General features: G+C 37.8%; 1 protein-coding gene across 2 annotated transcripts in view; it reads left to right on the top strand.

Annotated features, from left to right (window-relative positions):
- Positions 1-13,384, top strand: part of KDSR (3-ketodihydrosphingosine reductase) — a 38,243-nt gene extending 24,859 nt beyond the window's left edge. Inside the window, exons 8-10 of one of the 2 annotated variants that reach the window (XM_030552271.1) lie at positions 6,841-6,924; positions 9,332-9,433; positions 9,757-13,384. In XM_030552271.1, coding sequence (XP_030408131.1) covers positions 6,841-6,924; positions 9,332-9,433; positions 9,757-9,876 — 306 coding nt within the window. In that variant the 3' untranslated portion in view covers positions 9,877-13,384. The remainder of the gene's footprint in view (positions 1-6,840; positions 6,925-9,331; positions 9,434-9,756) is intronic. The other variant, XM_030552272.1, reaches the window with a different exon arrangement.
- The last annotated feature ends 2,839 nt before the right edge of the window (positions 13,385-16,223 follow it).

Genomic DNA, 16,223 nt, shown 5'->3' with positions numbered 1-16,223 from the left:
TTCAGATTTTTAAACCTGAGGTCAAGCACCAGTCTTATTGGTGCCTTCTTTTGTTACCAGATTTACCTGTTATTTTGGGGTAAGCTCATTTATTAGGGTTATTCTTTTGGGGTGGGGGATGTTCTGTAATTCTGTCAATGTACTGCTTGTGTCACTTGTGTTCTCATGCGGAGCTCTGCTTCTCCCTGCTGCAAGTTCCTTCCCAGTGGAGCTATTCTGCAGGACCTAGATTCCCCAGAGTTGGATTCTTCCAGCCCCAGAATCAGACGAACACAACCCTAACAGAGCATGTCTGAGAGGACTGGGTTAATCAGCACTCCCAAGCTGGCCCTTCCTATGTTCCTGGACTCAGTAAGCTGGGTTAAGCAGCATTTCCAAGGTGTCACCCTCATATGTCCTTGGATTCAGCAGGCTGGGTTGAACAGCACCTCCAAGCTGCCATCCTCATATGTCCCAGGTTCAGCACATCCCTATCCCCACTTTCACATTTCAATTGTTCCGGTAGTAGCCCACTTGATGAGCAAACCCCATAGGATTTTTGAATGCTGCAGGGATCTTTTTAGCTTAGGTACGAGGAGTGTTCCTGCAGAGCGAATAAGGAAGCCAAAAACACAGGAAGCCCGGCGGGGGTGGAGAAAGGGGGGGAGGATAGAGAAGCAACCAGCTTAACCATGAAAGTAATTTATTGCCAGGTAATATCCGTAGTACATTCAAATACTTGAGCAGCACCATCAGCCGGGATGGTGGAACAAGCCAGGACATCTAGAACAAAATCAGTAAAGCCAAAAACACCTTCCAGAGCTTAAATACAGTCTGGAAATCATCATTAAAATAAAAACACCGAAACCAAACTCAAGATGTATCAGAGCTGCGTACTTTCAATGCTACTTTATAGTGCAGAATGCTGGGGAATGAGATAGTATGACATGTCCAAACTATCTTCATTCCATACAACCTGCCTCAGATAAATCCTCTGTATCTTTTGGCCCAGAACAAACCAAGATCTGTTGATACAGTGCAGCTAAGAGGATCTGAGCACCGTCATTGCCAGGAGGTGTTGGAGATGGATCAGTCATGTGCTTCGGATGGAAACTGATTCCATTACCAGAGTAGCAATAAGATGGACATCTGAAGGCAAGCAAAAATAAGGCCACCGGAAAAAAACACGGCGAAGAGCTGTAGAAGCTGAAAAACCAGGAGGACAGCTGAGGAAACATTGAAAGATTTGCCAGAAACAGACAGAAGTGGAGGAGCTTAGTCATTCCCCTAAACGCCAGAGGCATAATAGGAACATGATGATGAGAAATAACCATAGGGGAGTCAAACAAAACTGTTAATATTAAATCTAACTTAAATTTGATTATAAAAGTCAGGTTTAGAAAACTATAACTGATCACACAAGTCAGGATCAGAAAGCTATACAGAGAGAGAGAGCAAGAGAGACAGACAGGTTCTCACCACTTCGTGGAGCTTGAATCGACTGGGAGGTGCCAGGCGGTGGTGGTAGCTGGGGATTCGGAGTGCTGGAGACAGGCAGAGCCCACAGCACGATCAGTCAGGAGAAGATGAAGTCCCAATGGAACTGATGCAGATTTTGAGCATGGATAGGGGGGTTTTGTAGGGAAACAACAATGGAGAACACTAGATTTGTTTGTGTAAACTGATGGCTCCAGGGAGTATACCAAAGTTGTTTTGTTCAGGCTAGACAATTGGAACTGATCATTCCTGGCTATGGGTGGTGTTCCTTGGAGGGAGCTCACAATGCAATGCTTCACTATTTTGGATACCAATAAAGGATTTATTACTACAGTTGGTCTGATAACCACTGAGCTGGGTGTGTGCAGGCAGGGGTTCATTAACATCTGGAGCAGCGATTCCCCCATCATGCAGTGCTTCCCTGCTTTTCTAGTTTCAGAGTTCCATGCGGTTCCTGCCTTGGAATCTCCGTTCTCCATTCTGTATGATAATGGAGATGCCTCACTGTCCCATCTTTGATTCAAATGAAGCTAAGGGAGTTTCCTTAATCCTGTCATCCTTATTCTAGGGGGTTGGGTATGTCTCCCACTGCCTTTTCATTGCTTTTTGTAAGTCTTGCTTCTGATCGGTTTTGGTTCAAGCGGAGGCTGTGGGGAGGGGAAGGTCTTTCGTGAATCAGACTGGCTGGGTACTGCGCCCTGGTTTCCCAAGAACACAAAGCTGCTAGGTAACCCTTTGCACTTTGTTAAATCTGCAGTGAAAGTGTTAAATTGAACACATGCTGGGTCATCATACGAGACTGCCATAACATGAAATATATGGCAGAATGCAGGTAAAAGTCACGGAGCAGGAGACATACAATTCTCCCCCTAGGAGTTCAGTGAACTATTCAATTAACTCATTATTTTTTCAATGAGTGTCATCTGCATGGAAGCACGTCCTCTGGAATGGTGGTCGAAGCATGAAGGCATATGCATGTTTAACATATCTGACACACAAATACCTTGCAACGCCAGCTACAACAGTGCCATCTGAATGCCTGTTCTCACTTTCAGGTGACATTGTAAATAAGAAGCAGGCAGTATTATCTCCCCTAAATGTAAATAAACTTGTTTGTCTTAGCGATTGGCTGAACAAGAAGTAGGACTGACTAGATTTGTAGGCTCTAAAGTTTTACTTTGTTTTAAGTGCAGTTATGTTAAAAAAAATCTATATTTGTAAGTTGCACTTTCACGAGAGAGATTGCACTACAGTACTTGCATGAGGTGAATTAAAAATACCATTTCTTTTTTTTCTTTTATCAGTGAAAATATTTGTAATTAAAAATAGTGAGCACTGTACACTTTGTATTCTGTGTTGTAATTGAAATCAATATATTTGAAAATGTAGAAAAACATCCAAAGTATTTATTATAAATAATCGTGTGATTAATTTTGATTTTTTTTATCATTTGACAGCCCTAGTTTGCATACTTTGCTATATATTTGGAAATAGAGAATCTTCCCTCCTATTGGATTTTATTTTCTATGCTGTTTTAAATTAACACTCAGATTTTTCACAACTTGTATTTGAAGAGCAGCTATTACTAGAAAATACTTATGTATCTAAAAATATCTCTTGGGCCTTGGTATGCATGTTAAACAAAGATTGAGAATGTTAAATGCTGACATCACACATCTTTTTTTAAAGAATCATATAGTCACTACCCACTGCTGCTTTTACTGAATTTGCAAAATAGTGATGCTCCTGACGCTCCCATCCTGTTTCCTAATGTTCAGAACTTTACATTCACCTTCTGTTTGGAATTTGATTACAGCTGAATCTTTAATGTTTGAGCAAAGTTCTTTCTGCTATTCTTGAGTTAGAGTGTACATCTGTGCAGGAGCAGACTTCTGGCTGGGTTCAGCAAAAATGGTAAAAGTTTGAAATTTGGTGTGGAAAGTAATTAAGTACTTCATGGGACTGGGAGAAATTTGGGTTTGGCTTACAAAGTTATGATGAGAATTTGACAATTGTGTAGCATGTGTACAGTAGTCTTTTCAGGGTGTATTGATTTTAAAGCAGTTTAAATCACATTTTAATAATTAAAATCATTGATATTAATATTTTAGTTATTTTCCTAATGAGTAGTTCATTCTCCCTGGTTGGTATAGTCATTAAAACGTATTGACTTGCGACCAAATATAGCTTATGCTAAATATGGCACGCTTTGCTAATGAAGAGGGTACAATATATTTATGCAAGCTTAGATAAGTAATTACGGTATGTAGTTTAACATACATTTTGTTTAGATTCTTAACTTTTACATTTTTATGTTTAAAAATGGGAATAACTATATTAGCGGGGTTTTTTGTGTGGGGGTTTTTTTTTGTTTTTTTTACTAAGGATTGGTGTCCCACTGCATTTGGATGGAGTTGGAATTTAAGTAAATTTACAAAACCAGCATTTTTAAATTTTTTTTAAAACAAAACTACCTTAAATGTGCTGGATACTTACAGCTTGTGTTTCAAATGTCTTTTGCATTTACAACTGATTTATTAAACAAAGGAAATATTAACTGTAGTTAGTGAATTAACAGATTTTTCTGATCACAATGGGCCAGATATTCAGAAGTTCCCAAACTCATTGAATACCTACCTTCCAATGAGATTGAGACACAGAAGGTGGGTGAGGTGTAATGTCTTTTATTGGATCACCTGCAGTTGATGGAAGGGACAAGCTTTCAAGCTTCGCAAAGCTCTTCCCAAGACCTGAGATCCTTTCCACAAGCAGTTGATCACTAAAAGACATCACTTCTCCCATCTTGCCTCTCTATACTGGGGGACCAACACATCTACAGCAACACCGCAAATTGAAATTAATAGCTGTTAAGTGCCTAGCCTGCTTATGAACTTTTGGAAATCACACTAGGCACATATATGCATCTTTAGATAACTAAATACCTTTGAAAATCTGGCCCCTATGTCCTTCAGAGCTTTAGAATTAATAGATCTCATCCTTTCCCACCTGGCTTTGTTTTGGTTGGTTGGTTGTTTTTGATAGACTGGAAGAGGAAAACAAGTGTTCTTGCTTTTTCTATTCCCACTCAATTTCTCAACTTTGAATAAACTAGTCCAAATGAAGAAAATATTCTCAGCACCTGCTGGCTAAATTGAAACCAAAAGTAACCAAAACCTTTTCTGCACAACAGAATCTGTGGAAGTACTTGTATCTGAAAAAATGTAAAATAGCAGTTTAATTGTAAAGGCTGAAAGTAATATTGATTTTTAATGTGGTACGTGACATTGTGACATTTCCAAAGCTTGAGATGACCTCAAAAGTAAAGATGTTTTTCCTAGTGATTTTTTTTAATAGAATTAAAAAAGCTACACCCTTTAAATCATTGAAGTTTGAGGAAGGCTGGTTGATTCAACTTTTTTGTTTCTTTATTTAAATGACTGTAGTAGATTACAATAAATTTAGGACTTAATATAGGAAGTCATAATTTGAAATTAAATTTTGAACAGGTTTATTTTAAAAAATAACGCCTTCTATTTAAATTTTAATAGAAAAGATTTTATCCACTCCGAATCTTTGCTAATCTCTATAGCTGTGCATGTAGGTAGATGCATTTTATGTGCACATGCTAGCTAAGTAAATGTATAGTTAACTTCTTACAGAGCACTTGAGCACTACAGGCCTGGAGTCCTTGTGTTTAATAAACAACTTTATCTGGAATAGGCTGTTGTGATGCAACTAAAGATTCTCTTAAAATGGAAATGCACAATGAAGTTTGTGTATATGATCTTAACAAGGTATTTCCATGCTCTTGAAGTTTTGACTGTGCAACCTCAGTGTTACACTAAAGTGGTTTCTGTATTGGAGTTTTCAGTCTTGGCTGCTTAAACTTCAGCGGCAATTCTCATAGCAGTATGCTTGAGATATAAAATCCCCCATCTGCCTGAGAGCTAGCATGCTAGACTCTTGTTTGTTTTTGTTCTTTTAACAGACCTGTTAGATTAGAAGAGATCTAAATGATAGGTGCCAAGTTATATGTGCCTTGAGGCATTAATGTAGCACATCAGCTGCTTCATTTTAGAGGTGCAAGAACTTCACGTGTAAATTTTGTAAATGCCCAAGAAAGGGAAGAGATGCAAAAGTGGATTTTTGAAGGATACTGTGTACAGAAAACTCTAATTTTAATGATTTCTTGGTTTGTGGATCTGAAAACTATTTTCTTGTTAATGGAAAGCAGTTTAAACTTCCAGGTTAAGCTACAGATGATAGAACTTGAATTATATATAGTATATAAACTAAATATAGTTTGATAATTCTAATAACTTCAATTAAGAATAACACTTGAGCAATTACTATTTTTAATATTCTGCAATCGTAAAATATTACAAATAACTAAAAGCAACAAAGTGTTGGCAACTTTTCATGAAGTTGTCCTTTTAGTTTTTGAAATATTGCCTTTACCTTATAAAAGGAGGAGTTATATTTGACAGTCCATGAGGTGTCGCTTGTTAACAGTTTTGGTACAGCGAACCTAAACTGATGCCAATTCACTTAAAACAGTGGTCACCAACCTGTGGATTGCGATCAACTGATCAATCCTGGATCCCTGCCTGCCCTGGCCCCACGCTGCACCAAGAAGTGGCCCGCACAGAAGGGCAGGTGGTCTCCATGTGCTGCTCCTTCCTGCAGGCACCTCCCCTGCAGCTTCCATTGGCCAGGAAAGGGGAACTGCAGCCAATGGAAGCTGCAGGGGAGGTGTCTGCAGGGAGAAGCAGTGTGCAGAGCCATGTGCCTCACCCCTCCCTCTCCCTGCTCCCTGGAGCCACAGGAATGTACTGGCCACTTACAGGAGCAGCGCAGGACTGGGGCAGGCAGGGAGCCTGCCTTTGCCCCACTCTGCCACTGACCAGGAGCTGCCCGAGGTAAGCACCGCCAGGCGAGAGACCATGCCGCAGCCCTGAGCCCCCTCGCAGAGTCAGCACCTCATACCCTCTCCTGCACCCCACATTCTCCCCCAGCCTGGAGCCCCCTCCTCTACCCAAACTCACTCCCAGAGCCTGCACCCCTCATCGCCTCCTGCACTCCAACCCTCTGCCCCAGCACAGTGAAAATGAGTAAGGGTGGGGGGAGAGCAAGCGACGGAGGGAGGAGGAAGGGAGTGGGTGGGGCCTCGGGGAAAGGGTGGGGTAGATCCTGAGTTGCACTTAAATTCAAAAAGTGATCTTGTGTGTAAAAAGGTCGGAGACTACTGACTTAAAGCCTAAGACAGGTAAATTACATGACACAAGAAATAATAACTGAGTATTTTTTGTCTTTTCTGTCAATATAATCAAATTTATAATAATACTTCTGTATCTTCTTTTAAAGCCTTTAGAGACTAAACTAATTTCAGAAGCCTCATCTGTTTGCCAAGCAGAACAGGTTGCCAGAGTTATTGTTAAGGATGCCATAGTAAGTTAGTTTTAAAATAAGGTCTTTGAGGGGAGGCATGGGATGGGAAATGGTTGCATGAAGTACTTGTTTAAAGATGTAAATAAGACTTGTTAAATATAAAAACATTTCTTCTCTGTGGAATGTTACTTGTATTTGTTGTACAGGAATATTATTCTTTAGCATTTTCTTATTTCCCTTTCATCACGCTTCCTCCAAACATCTTTAATTTAATCTCTTGGAACTAACATGTCTTTGGAGCTTCTACTTTTAAGAACAAAACAAAATGCAGCAATGTCTTGTCAGAATAGACTCAAAATGCTTTAAAACTTTAAAGATGTTTTCCATGCATCAAATGGTTAGTAAAAGGTTACCTACTTAGTGCCTATGAAAGATCCAAGAAAGCCTTCATTTCTCTGGTCGAGATCAGTTGACACTGAATTAACTATACAAAAATTCATAGTATTCTAGTGTGTGTGAGTATCTGATTTGTGAATAATCATAGTGCAGAAAATCTCACTGGTTGTAGCAATGGAGACAACAGCCTTTCCAGCACCTCTTTATTCTCAAAGATCTTGTCCTATAGAATCTTCATTCTTAAAGCACAAAGAGAAATGACATGAACGGGAGTGCCTTAAAGCACGTCATGAAAATAGTGTCATCATGTTTGCTTGCAGCCACATACTGTCAAATTTTGTTTCAGTTCTTAATTTATTCATATGGTTTGACTGACAACTGCAACCCAATAGTATAATTTATAGCCCTAGACAGGGAGAGGCTATCGCTTTCTTACTTTAAAAACTTGATCTAAACCTTCACCAAGTGTGTGTTTGGGTTTTTTTGAGTCTTCACTCACATGCTGTATAGTTGTTCTTAGCTATTTCCAGATAACATAAAAAAGTAAACCCTGTGGCCAAGAGAATGCAGTACAGAACACTGTTTCAGAATGTCCAAAAGTATCAAAAAAACATTAAAATAAAAGGGAGGGGGTCAAATTATCATAAGTAGCCATATTTGTTACATGGACAAGGGTTATCCAGAGTAACAATACTAAAAAGGAAGGAAGTAATTTTCCATTTTCACAAGGAGGCTGCCTGAAAATTAAGATAATTTGCTTTAGTTATCTGTGCAGCAATGCTCTGGGGACAATTTCACTATTTTGTTAAATGAGAAATTCTTGTTCATGGAAGCCAAATACCATTTTTCATAATGTGCATATGTAAAAACAAATCATACCAATTAAAGACGGCTAGATGGACAGATCTACTCACTTATTTGAGAAGGTTATATCTTCTAGCTAATGTTAAATCTCTTTCTGCATGCTTAGTTTCACATTTGGACAGTAGAACCTCAGAGTTACGAACACCAGATTTACAAACTGACCAGTCAACCATATGCCTTATTTGGAACCGGAAGTACACAATCAGGCAGCAGCAGAGACCCCAAAAAAAGTAAATACAGTACTGTTAAATGTAAACTACCAAAAAAAAAGAAAAGCAGCATTTTTCTTCTGCATAGTAAAGTTTCAAAGCTGTATTAAGCCAATGTTCAATTGTAAACTTTTGAAAGAACAGCCATAACGTTTTGTTCAGAGTTATGAACATTTCAGTTATGAACACTATTCCTGGGGTGTTTCTAACTCTGAGGTTCTACTGTATATCTAGCACGCAGCACTTAGAGACCACATTCGGGAATCAGATCCCCATTGTGCTAGATGATGGGTGAGGGTGTGCGTGCACAGTTATGTGCGCATACGTATGAAAAAAGATGGCTCTTGCCCTTAGTCATTAACCCCTGGATTTGTTCAACTTTCCATGTGCACTTTGATTTTGAACACCTTATTCAGGAATGTAAGCAATCTATGGCTCAAAACAGAAAATGTGTTGTGGGTCACTATCACCCAACAAAAAGTAAAGCTGGTATATTTTCCACATGTACCTAAAAACTGTTGCTCATTTTGACACGTACTGTGCAGGCGAAGGAATAAGTCTCTAACCCCACTTGAAATGAAGTACCAAATAAACAGCATCTACCTTCAGCAAGCTAACCTTGATAAGGAACAAGCAGTATCTTCATTCTCTTCAGATTCTAGCATTACGGAGTCTTCTGATTGTAGAAAACATCTTAAATAACCAGTGTTACTTTATCATCTTTCTGTGCTCTGTGGGCAGAAACCTGCATGCTGTTGGTAGTTGAGCAATATTTCTAACACTTTTTTTTTTTAATTTCAATTCTTACATTTCTTTTGATATCACTTTGTTACTTCACAGTACTTGTCCCCATTGAATTAAGGGAATGGAAGGACAGCAAGAGCCTTAAACTTATCAATCTGTTTCGTAATATTACTTTCAAACAATTAAAAGAGAATTTTGAAATTTGGTAACCTTCTTGTTTGTTTGTTTGTTTTTTAATTTCCCCTCTTTCCCAGCAAGGAAACTTTAACAGTTTTATGGGCTCAGATGGTTACATGTTATCAGTACTGACCAGTGGAATGTCACCTGTCACTGCTATTACTGAAGGTCTTCAGCAGGTAAGATCTGGAAAGGCTATAATTTTTAACCATATTTATTCACAAAGATTTAGTCATACTTTACATTTTCAAGTACTTCACAAATCTTGATACTTCACCTCCGTGAGGGGAGAGAATATTGTATAGATATGGAATTTGTGGCACAGATAAGTTAACTAATTTATCCAAGGCAAATCTCTAATAAAATTTTATTCATTCACAGCCTCACGCAGGTAAGCAATATAAATTCAGTGTTTGCTTATTAAGTAAAAACAGTCAAGTGATATAAACTATAATAAAAAAACCATGTTGAAATAGCTGAAGTTCTTTCTCTCTGCTTGCAGGTTGTTTGCATGGGCATTTTTCGCATCATTGGTTTGTTTTACCTAGGAAGTTTTGACAGCATAGTTCGTCGCTGCATGATACAAAGGGAAAAATCTGAAAGTACAGATAAAACTAAATAATCTTTACTGACTGAATCAGAAGAATGTTACTTTTGGACAGCTTGCTGCTAAATGGGACTTAGTTTCTCACCTGAAGACTTTCATTTAAATGCTTGGATATGTGACAGATGAGTTCCTTTGAAATGGAAGTTAAAGAGAGAACAAAAGTACAACCCCAGGAAATACCAAAACTATGCAAAAGTATGAATGAAGACTAGTTTTTTCAATGGTTTAAGTTGAAGAAACATTTGTGAATCTAGAGACTGCAAGTGTAAAGAGTAAAATTTCACAGTGGGTTATTTGCTGGTAATTCTGGACAAATACTTAGGTTTTCTTTCTTTGATGGTGTGTTCAGAGATAAGGGTAAGTACCATCACACACTGAACCTAAGAAGTTTGAACTCTCCTTGAAGAGAGTTTAGGCTCCTAATAGATTTCCACAACCATATTTTAACTTTGAATGTTCGGATTACTTTCCCCATTGTCAGTAAATCAGTAAACAGACTTATCCATGGCTTTCATCTTGCAATACTACGGGGGTGGGATCATTAGGTGGGGGAACCATACCTATATGATCCAAAGCTTCTCAGTGTGGGAGTAGTTGAGGTATGCTTTAGTAGCTACATACTCTTCTAAAGGGAGATGAAGAACCCATTCTCCACTGAGAAATACTGGGAAATATTTTTTTGGCCTTCTGAAATACCTTCTGAACAAATCAAACCATTAGAACAACAAGTAGTTAAAATTGCTGAAAGCCACAATCTAATTTTAAATTGATGTATAATCTTCTAATGTATTCCCTTTTATCTGTCAGTTGAGCTGAGGAGAGAAAGGTAGCTTAATGTTGCCATTATGCACATTTTTAAAAACTGCAAATGATGAGCCAAACAAATAGTTGATAAAATCGGTTGTAATTAAAATGTTAATTTAAAATGCTAGGCTCTTCCAGTAGCAGGAATGTAGCTTTGAGGGGTTTCAAAATGGCATTCCAGATTAATTTATCCCTGGATGGTGAGTATACTTGTTAGGATGACAAGGTCTGGTTTAAAAATACACTCCACTCTTTTGGTTTTTATTAGATGCACATATGAATCAAGACTGCTTCACATCTGTGTGCCAAACTACACTGAACCCAATTATTTTCTAACAATTTTAAGTTTCTAACACTGAAAATGCTTAGTTCATAACAATGATAGCATAAAGAGATATTTTGTGATATATTGTTCAGTTGGACTACTACAGGAAGTGCCTGAGTCGTCTTTTGCAAAAGCTGCATCTTTCATATTTGTTAGCACTCCTACATTGTTAGATGTCAGGTTTTTTAGTCTCAATCCATATTTTAAAGTTTAAACCTTAACTGGTAAAATTTATCATGCTCACTTCCTCCACAGGAATAAAGTTTAATCAAATATTGGGTGAAATTGATACTGTTTCTTAGTCTTCTGTATTCCTCATCTAAGGAAAGGTTTAATGGGACACTATATGCTAAAATATTTTTTCTTATCTTGCCTTATTAACTGGAATAACTTCAAACACAACTCCACATTGATACTATTCCCCCGCCCCTCCCCTGAGTGCAATTAGTCAATTTACTTACTGGGTTTCTTGCATTAGCACAGGGCTGCAATGTTTGCTCTGTAAACCCCTATAGGGGAGTAGTCAAACTGACAGTCTAAACAGTTTCTCATTAAGAGACTGAGTGTTTATACTAGACTTTATAATGCTTTTCACAAAGCCTAAGTTTGGGGGCCAACCTACCAGAATGCCTCTTTAAATATGTAAAATTTGCATGCCTCTAATTATCAGAAGAATGCATAGATCTGAGCATAGCAGGCATCCTTACAATTCTAAACAGCTGAGTTTCACAGCAGAAGACGCTATTTTGCATATACATTAGTTGCTCTGTGCTGTTCGTTATGGATTGTGTATTATGGAGCATTTACAATAACATCCAGAGTCATTGTTTGCTTTGTTTATTGAAAGTCATCACAGCCCATTCTCTCTCGGGACCTGATGTATCTTACTAGTGTGTATATTATACCAAACCTTAATATAATCAAGAATAAGATTACATACACGTTCAAACCAGATACCAAGTCAATGAGTTAGTATTTCTGACAAAATGCTAAAAATAACATCAGGTTTCTGACTTGTATCGAAAGCCTGAAAGCCAAGGTTTCAAAAGCAGCTAGGGACTCTGGGTTCACCCAGAAATCGAGTAACTTTTAAGACTTAAGGACCGTTTTTTCAGAAAGTGCTGAGTACCCAAACTGAAAATTGGGCCCTGTTTAAAGTATCGTAAGTTGGGTAGCCAGTCATAACCAGTTTTGAAAATACTGGTTGAAGACTCCAAATTAAGTCTGGTGCTTGCTCTTAAAGTTTGTACTTAGCAAAGACTACTGAATTAATTTAACATATCATGGCCCAAATCCCTGCAGAGAGATGTGCATTTGCTTAACTTGGCACGTTGTAAGTAGTCCCATTGACTATGGCCTAGTCTGCACTTAAAATTTAGGTCGACAAACAGGTGTGTGAAAAATCCACATCCCTGAGTGTTGGTACTTATGTCATCCTAACCCCTAAATGTAGATAAATCTAAGAATGCTTCCATCTATCTAGCTGTCATTGCTTGAGGAGGTGAAGTTCCTACAGTAATGAAAGAAACCCTTCCGTCACCGTAGACTGCATCTACATTACAGGGTTACAACCATAGCTAAGTAGGGCTTTGCAGATTAAACCCTATATCTATTTTAGTAGCGTGAACCAGGTAAGTAAAGAATTTGATCTTTAAATGTCATAGTTTTGTTAGTGCAAGCTAGTGCATTTAGTTAACTAATTGACACTTTCATATATATTAGGATTCTGCAGTTGTTCATTACTTTTTTGTCAAAAAAGCCTAATCTGGAAATAATCAGAGCTAAGGGATTCTAATAAGGTTTTAGCATAAAGCTGTAAACATCAGGAGAGAGCTAAAAACAAGAATACTTTATAATCTTGTGGAAAAGATGACTGACAGCCTACAGATTGTCGTCAGCTAAATTTAATCAAGATACTCACATCTAATTTTTTTCAGTAGAGCCACAGGTTTTTGAAGAACTTAAAACAAAACACTTTTACCACTGTTTTTTGTCAAATTAACAGTATGTAATCAATGCTATAACCAGAGTCAAATGTTATGCCTTATTTGAATTCTTTTAAACATTCCATTTAAGTTTTGATAGTTGAGCCAAAATGTTTCTCTTACATTTCATTTAGTTTCTAGTTACTGCTTTAATGTTAGACTTCTACAGTATACTTTTTAACTAAAATTCTGGTTTATGTGCAATTTAAGTAGGTTTAATATTTACTAAGGAGGAAATAGTAAATCACATGTTAGTTTACTAGGCACTTTTAAATGGTAACAATGTATACGCTGTTTTTAAAACCTATCCCATCTCCAGTTTATTGCTTTAAAAGCTTTTGTGCCAGAACTGTAAACTAATTCTCATGTTTTGTATTTCTCAAAATAAATGGAGGAACAAAAATGCTTATTCTGAAGTTCTAAATTTAAGTCTCTTCATATTAAAACACCTGAGCCTATGGTTTACAAGTTTTTGTCGTTTAAGTTGTTAGTGTTGCACTCAAACTTTGGAAATCAATTGTCATCTTTTCAGTGGATTTGTAAAACTTGTATTGTAACTAAACTTACAGTAACACAAGAGATGTGTTATTCTAGGACAGGGGTCAGCAACCTTTCAGAAGTGGTGTGCCAAGTCTTCATTTATTCACTCTGATTTAAGGTTTTGCGTGCTGGTAATACATTTTAAAATTTTTGAAGGTGTCTTTCTATAAGTCTATAATATATAACTATTGTTGTATGTAAAGTAAATAAGGCTTTTAAAATGTTTAAGAAGCTTCATTTAAAATTAAATTAAAATGCGCACACACACACCCCCGACTGGTGGCCAGGACTCAGGCAGTGAGAGTGCTACTGAAAATCAGCTTGTGTGCCATCTTCGGCACACATGCCAGAGGTTGCCTACCCCTGTTCTAGGAGCAAATTTTGAAGGAAAACTTTTTAAAGTAAAATTTTCATTGTAGCAGTGAACATTAAGTGTAAGCCTTCCGTGTTATCAGTATAAACTAATACTTCCTCATTCACAAAAGTTGTAAAGCATTCAGTAGCCCTGATCTGACAGGGAGATCAGTTAGCAGGGGCATGTGAGTGCCCATTCACTTCATTGAAACTTGGCACAGATGCAGAGAATAACGCTAGCAGAGCCTGTGTGGGATCAGCATTGTGGTTTGCTGCATATTTTATGCAATTTTCTAATACTGGTGAATCCTGATAGGGAAAGTTTGCTTTCTTCCTGATTAGAAAGGTTCAGAATTGAGGTTTGTTTGTTTGTTTATTTATCTTAATATATATCAAAGCAAATTGTAGAATGTGATATCCATGGGCTAGGATTGCCGCAGCTGATCTCTAAGAGAAAAATCGTCTTCTTTCTCTACAAAAAGTAAGCCTTCTTTTACCTACTCCTGAAATAAATTCAAAATTTTAGAAGTTGCTTTCCAAAAAAACCTACTCTTGTGAACTCAGAGCTTCTCACCTGCAAGTGGAGAAGACAACGTGGCTCCCAGGACACCCAAAGCAAGCCTGGATTGGGAAAAGAACATCCTAACAAAAGATAAATTGCTTGGCAGAGTTTTAAAGCCATGAGGACTGATTTTTTTTATAGCAAATATTTGGGAATTAATAAGTTAGACTTGGAAGGTAGAGTTTCCATCATGGAGACAGGAGCAGGAAAACACTGCAGTTGGAACTGATCAAAGTAGTAGGCTAAAGCAAAATTGGATTTAAAAAAGAGCAATGGGGATTAAAGGTGGTTCTTTGGTAATTCCATTGAGTTTGACTGGCAGAGAGCAGATGAGATTGTAAGTGACAGTGTTCTATCCTCTGCCGAGGTTAACAATGGCAAGAGACTTCATAGTGAGGCTGTACTGCTATCATCAGAAAGAGGCCATCATGAGGAAAGCTGGAGAACTGACCTTAAAAGCTTTTTTTCTAGGAAACAATATAAACTTATAAAGATCTGTCTGCTTACACTCTAGGTACTTCAAGAGAGTTTAAATAAAAAGGGGCTTGAAAGGATCCATGATCCTTTACTGCTAGGAATTTCATTCTAGCCTTTCAGATACTATTTTATATTTAGGGATAAAAATCCTGAAATAGATATCAAGCTCTAGCAACAAAGAAACATTCTGGAAGTCTCTGGACATAGGATTACAAGCAGCAACAATGAAGCACTGGCAGCTGGGGAAACCTAACAAATAAGGATAAAAAGCTCCACAATGCCAAGATACTGAAGAATTGAGTAGAATGAACGGAGACTGTCTTTCTATTTTGTTGGTAGGGAAATTCACTTGTTGTTTTTAAATCTTTAAAGTTCTAACTGTGAAGCTTCATCTGTGTTGTGATGTAAAAACCATAATGGGTACTGATTAAAACAAAGTGAATATATAATTCTGGAATTTCTATGTAAATAAAAAGTGTAGAGGGTGATGATAATATGGGCTTACAATACTGGTGTTAGGGTTAATATTGAAATATGCTAATTCCCAAAATCAGAATTATATCAAATGGAAAAGACTTAATAGGGTAAGTGAGAGAAAGACCTGAATGAATTTAAGAGATCTGCTCTTGATAACTTGTCCGAAACAGAGCCCTCGTCCAGACTAACCCGCGGCATCGGCGGGTTAAAATCGATTGCTCGGGGATCGATATATCGCGTCTAGTCTGGACGCGGTGTATCGATCCCCGAGCGCGCTTACATCGATTCCGGAACTCCATCAATCCGAACGGAGTTCCGGAATCGACACGGAGAGCCGCGGACATCGATGCAGCGCCGTCCAGACTGGTGAGTACCTCGATTTTAGAAATTCGACTTCAGCTACGTTATTCTCGTAGCTGAAGTTGCGTATCTAAAATCGATTTTAATTCCTAGTCTGGACGTGGCCAGAGATGTATCCTGATGTTACAAGAAATCTGGGAGAACTGGTTAAATGAGGCATACTGTTCTTCATGGCCCTCTAAATGAAAGGGAGTGTCTAATAGCTACCCATCCCCTTTGTTTTAGAGAGAACTGAAAGATAAAATACTCTTTTAAGTAAAAAGAACATGAGCAAGAGTAGAAGTGAGATTATACTGAGCTCATTGTATGCCAGAATCTAGGGCAAAATATATATTTTTATGAAACTTTCTGAGATTTGTTGAACCCTACACTACATTTATCTGATGTGAAAGTTAAGATAATGGTGCTAGTAAAAGCCATTTAATTTACAATTGGCTCAATATAGGGAGACTACAGTTACATTAATTATATCTTAGAA

This window comes from Gopherus evgoodei, chromosome 2 (assembly GCF_007399415.2).
Source record: "Gopherus evgoodei ecotype Sinaloan lineage chromosome 2, rGopEvg1_v1.p, whole genome shotgun sequence".
In the NCBI taxonomy this organism is placed as follows: domain Eukaryota; kingdom Metazoa; phylum Chordata; order Testudines; family Testudinidae; genus Gopherus; species Gopherus evgoodei.
Note: the sequence above shows the minus strand (reverse complement) of the source record. Positions and strands in the feature narration are given on the sequence as shown.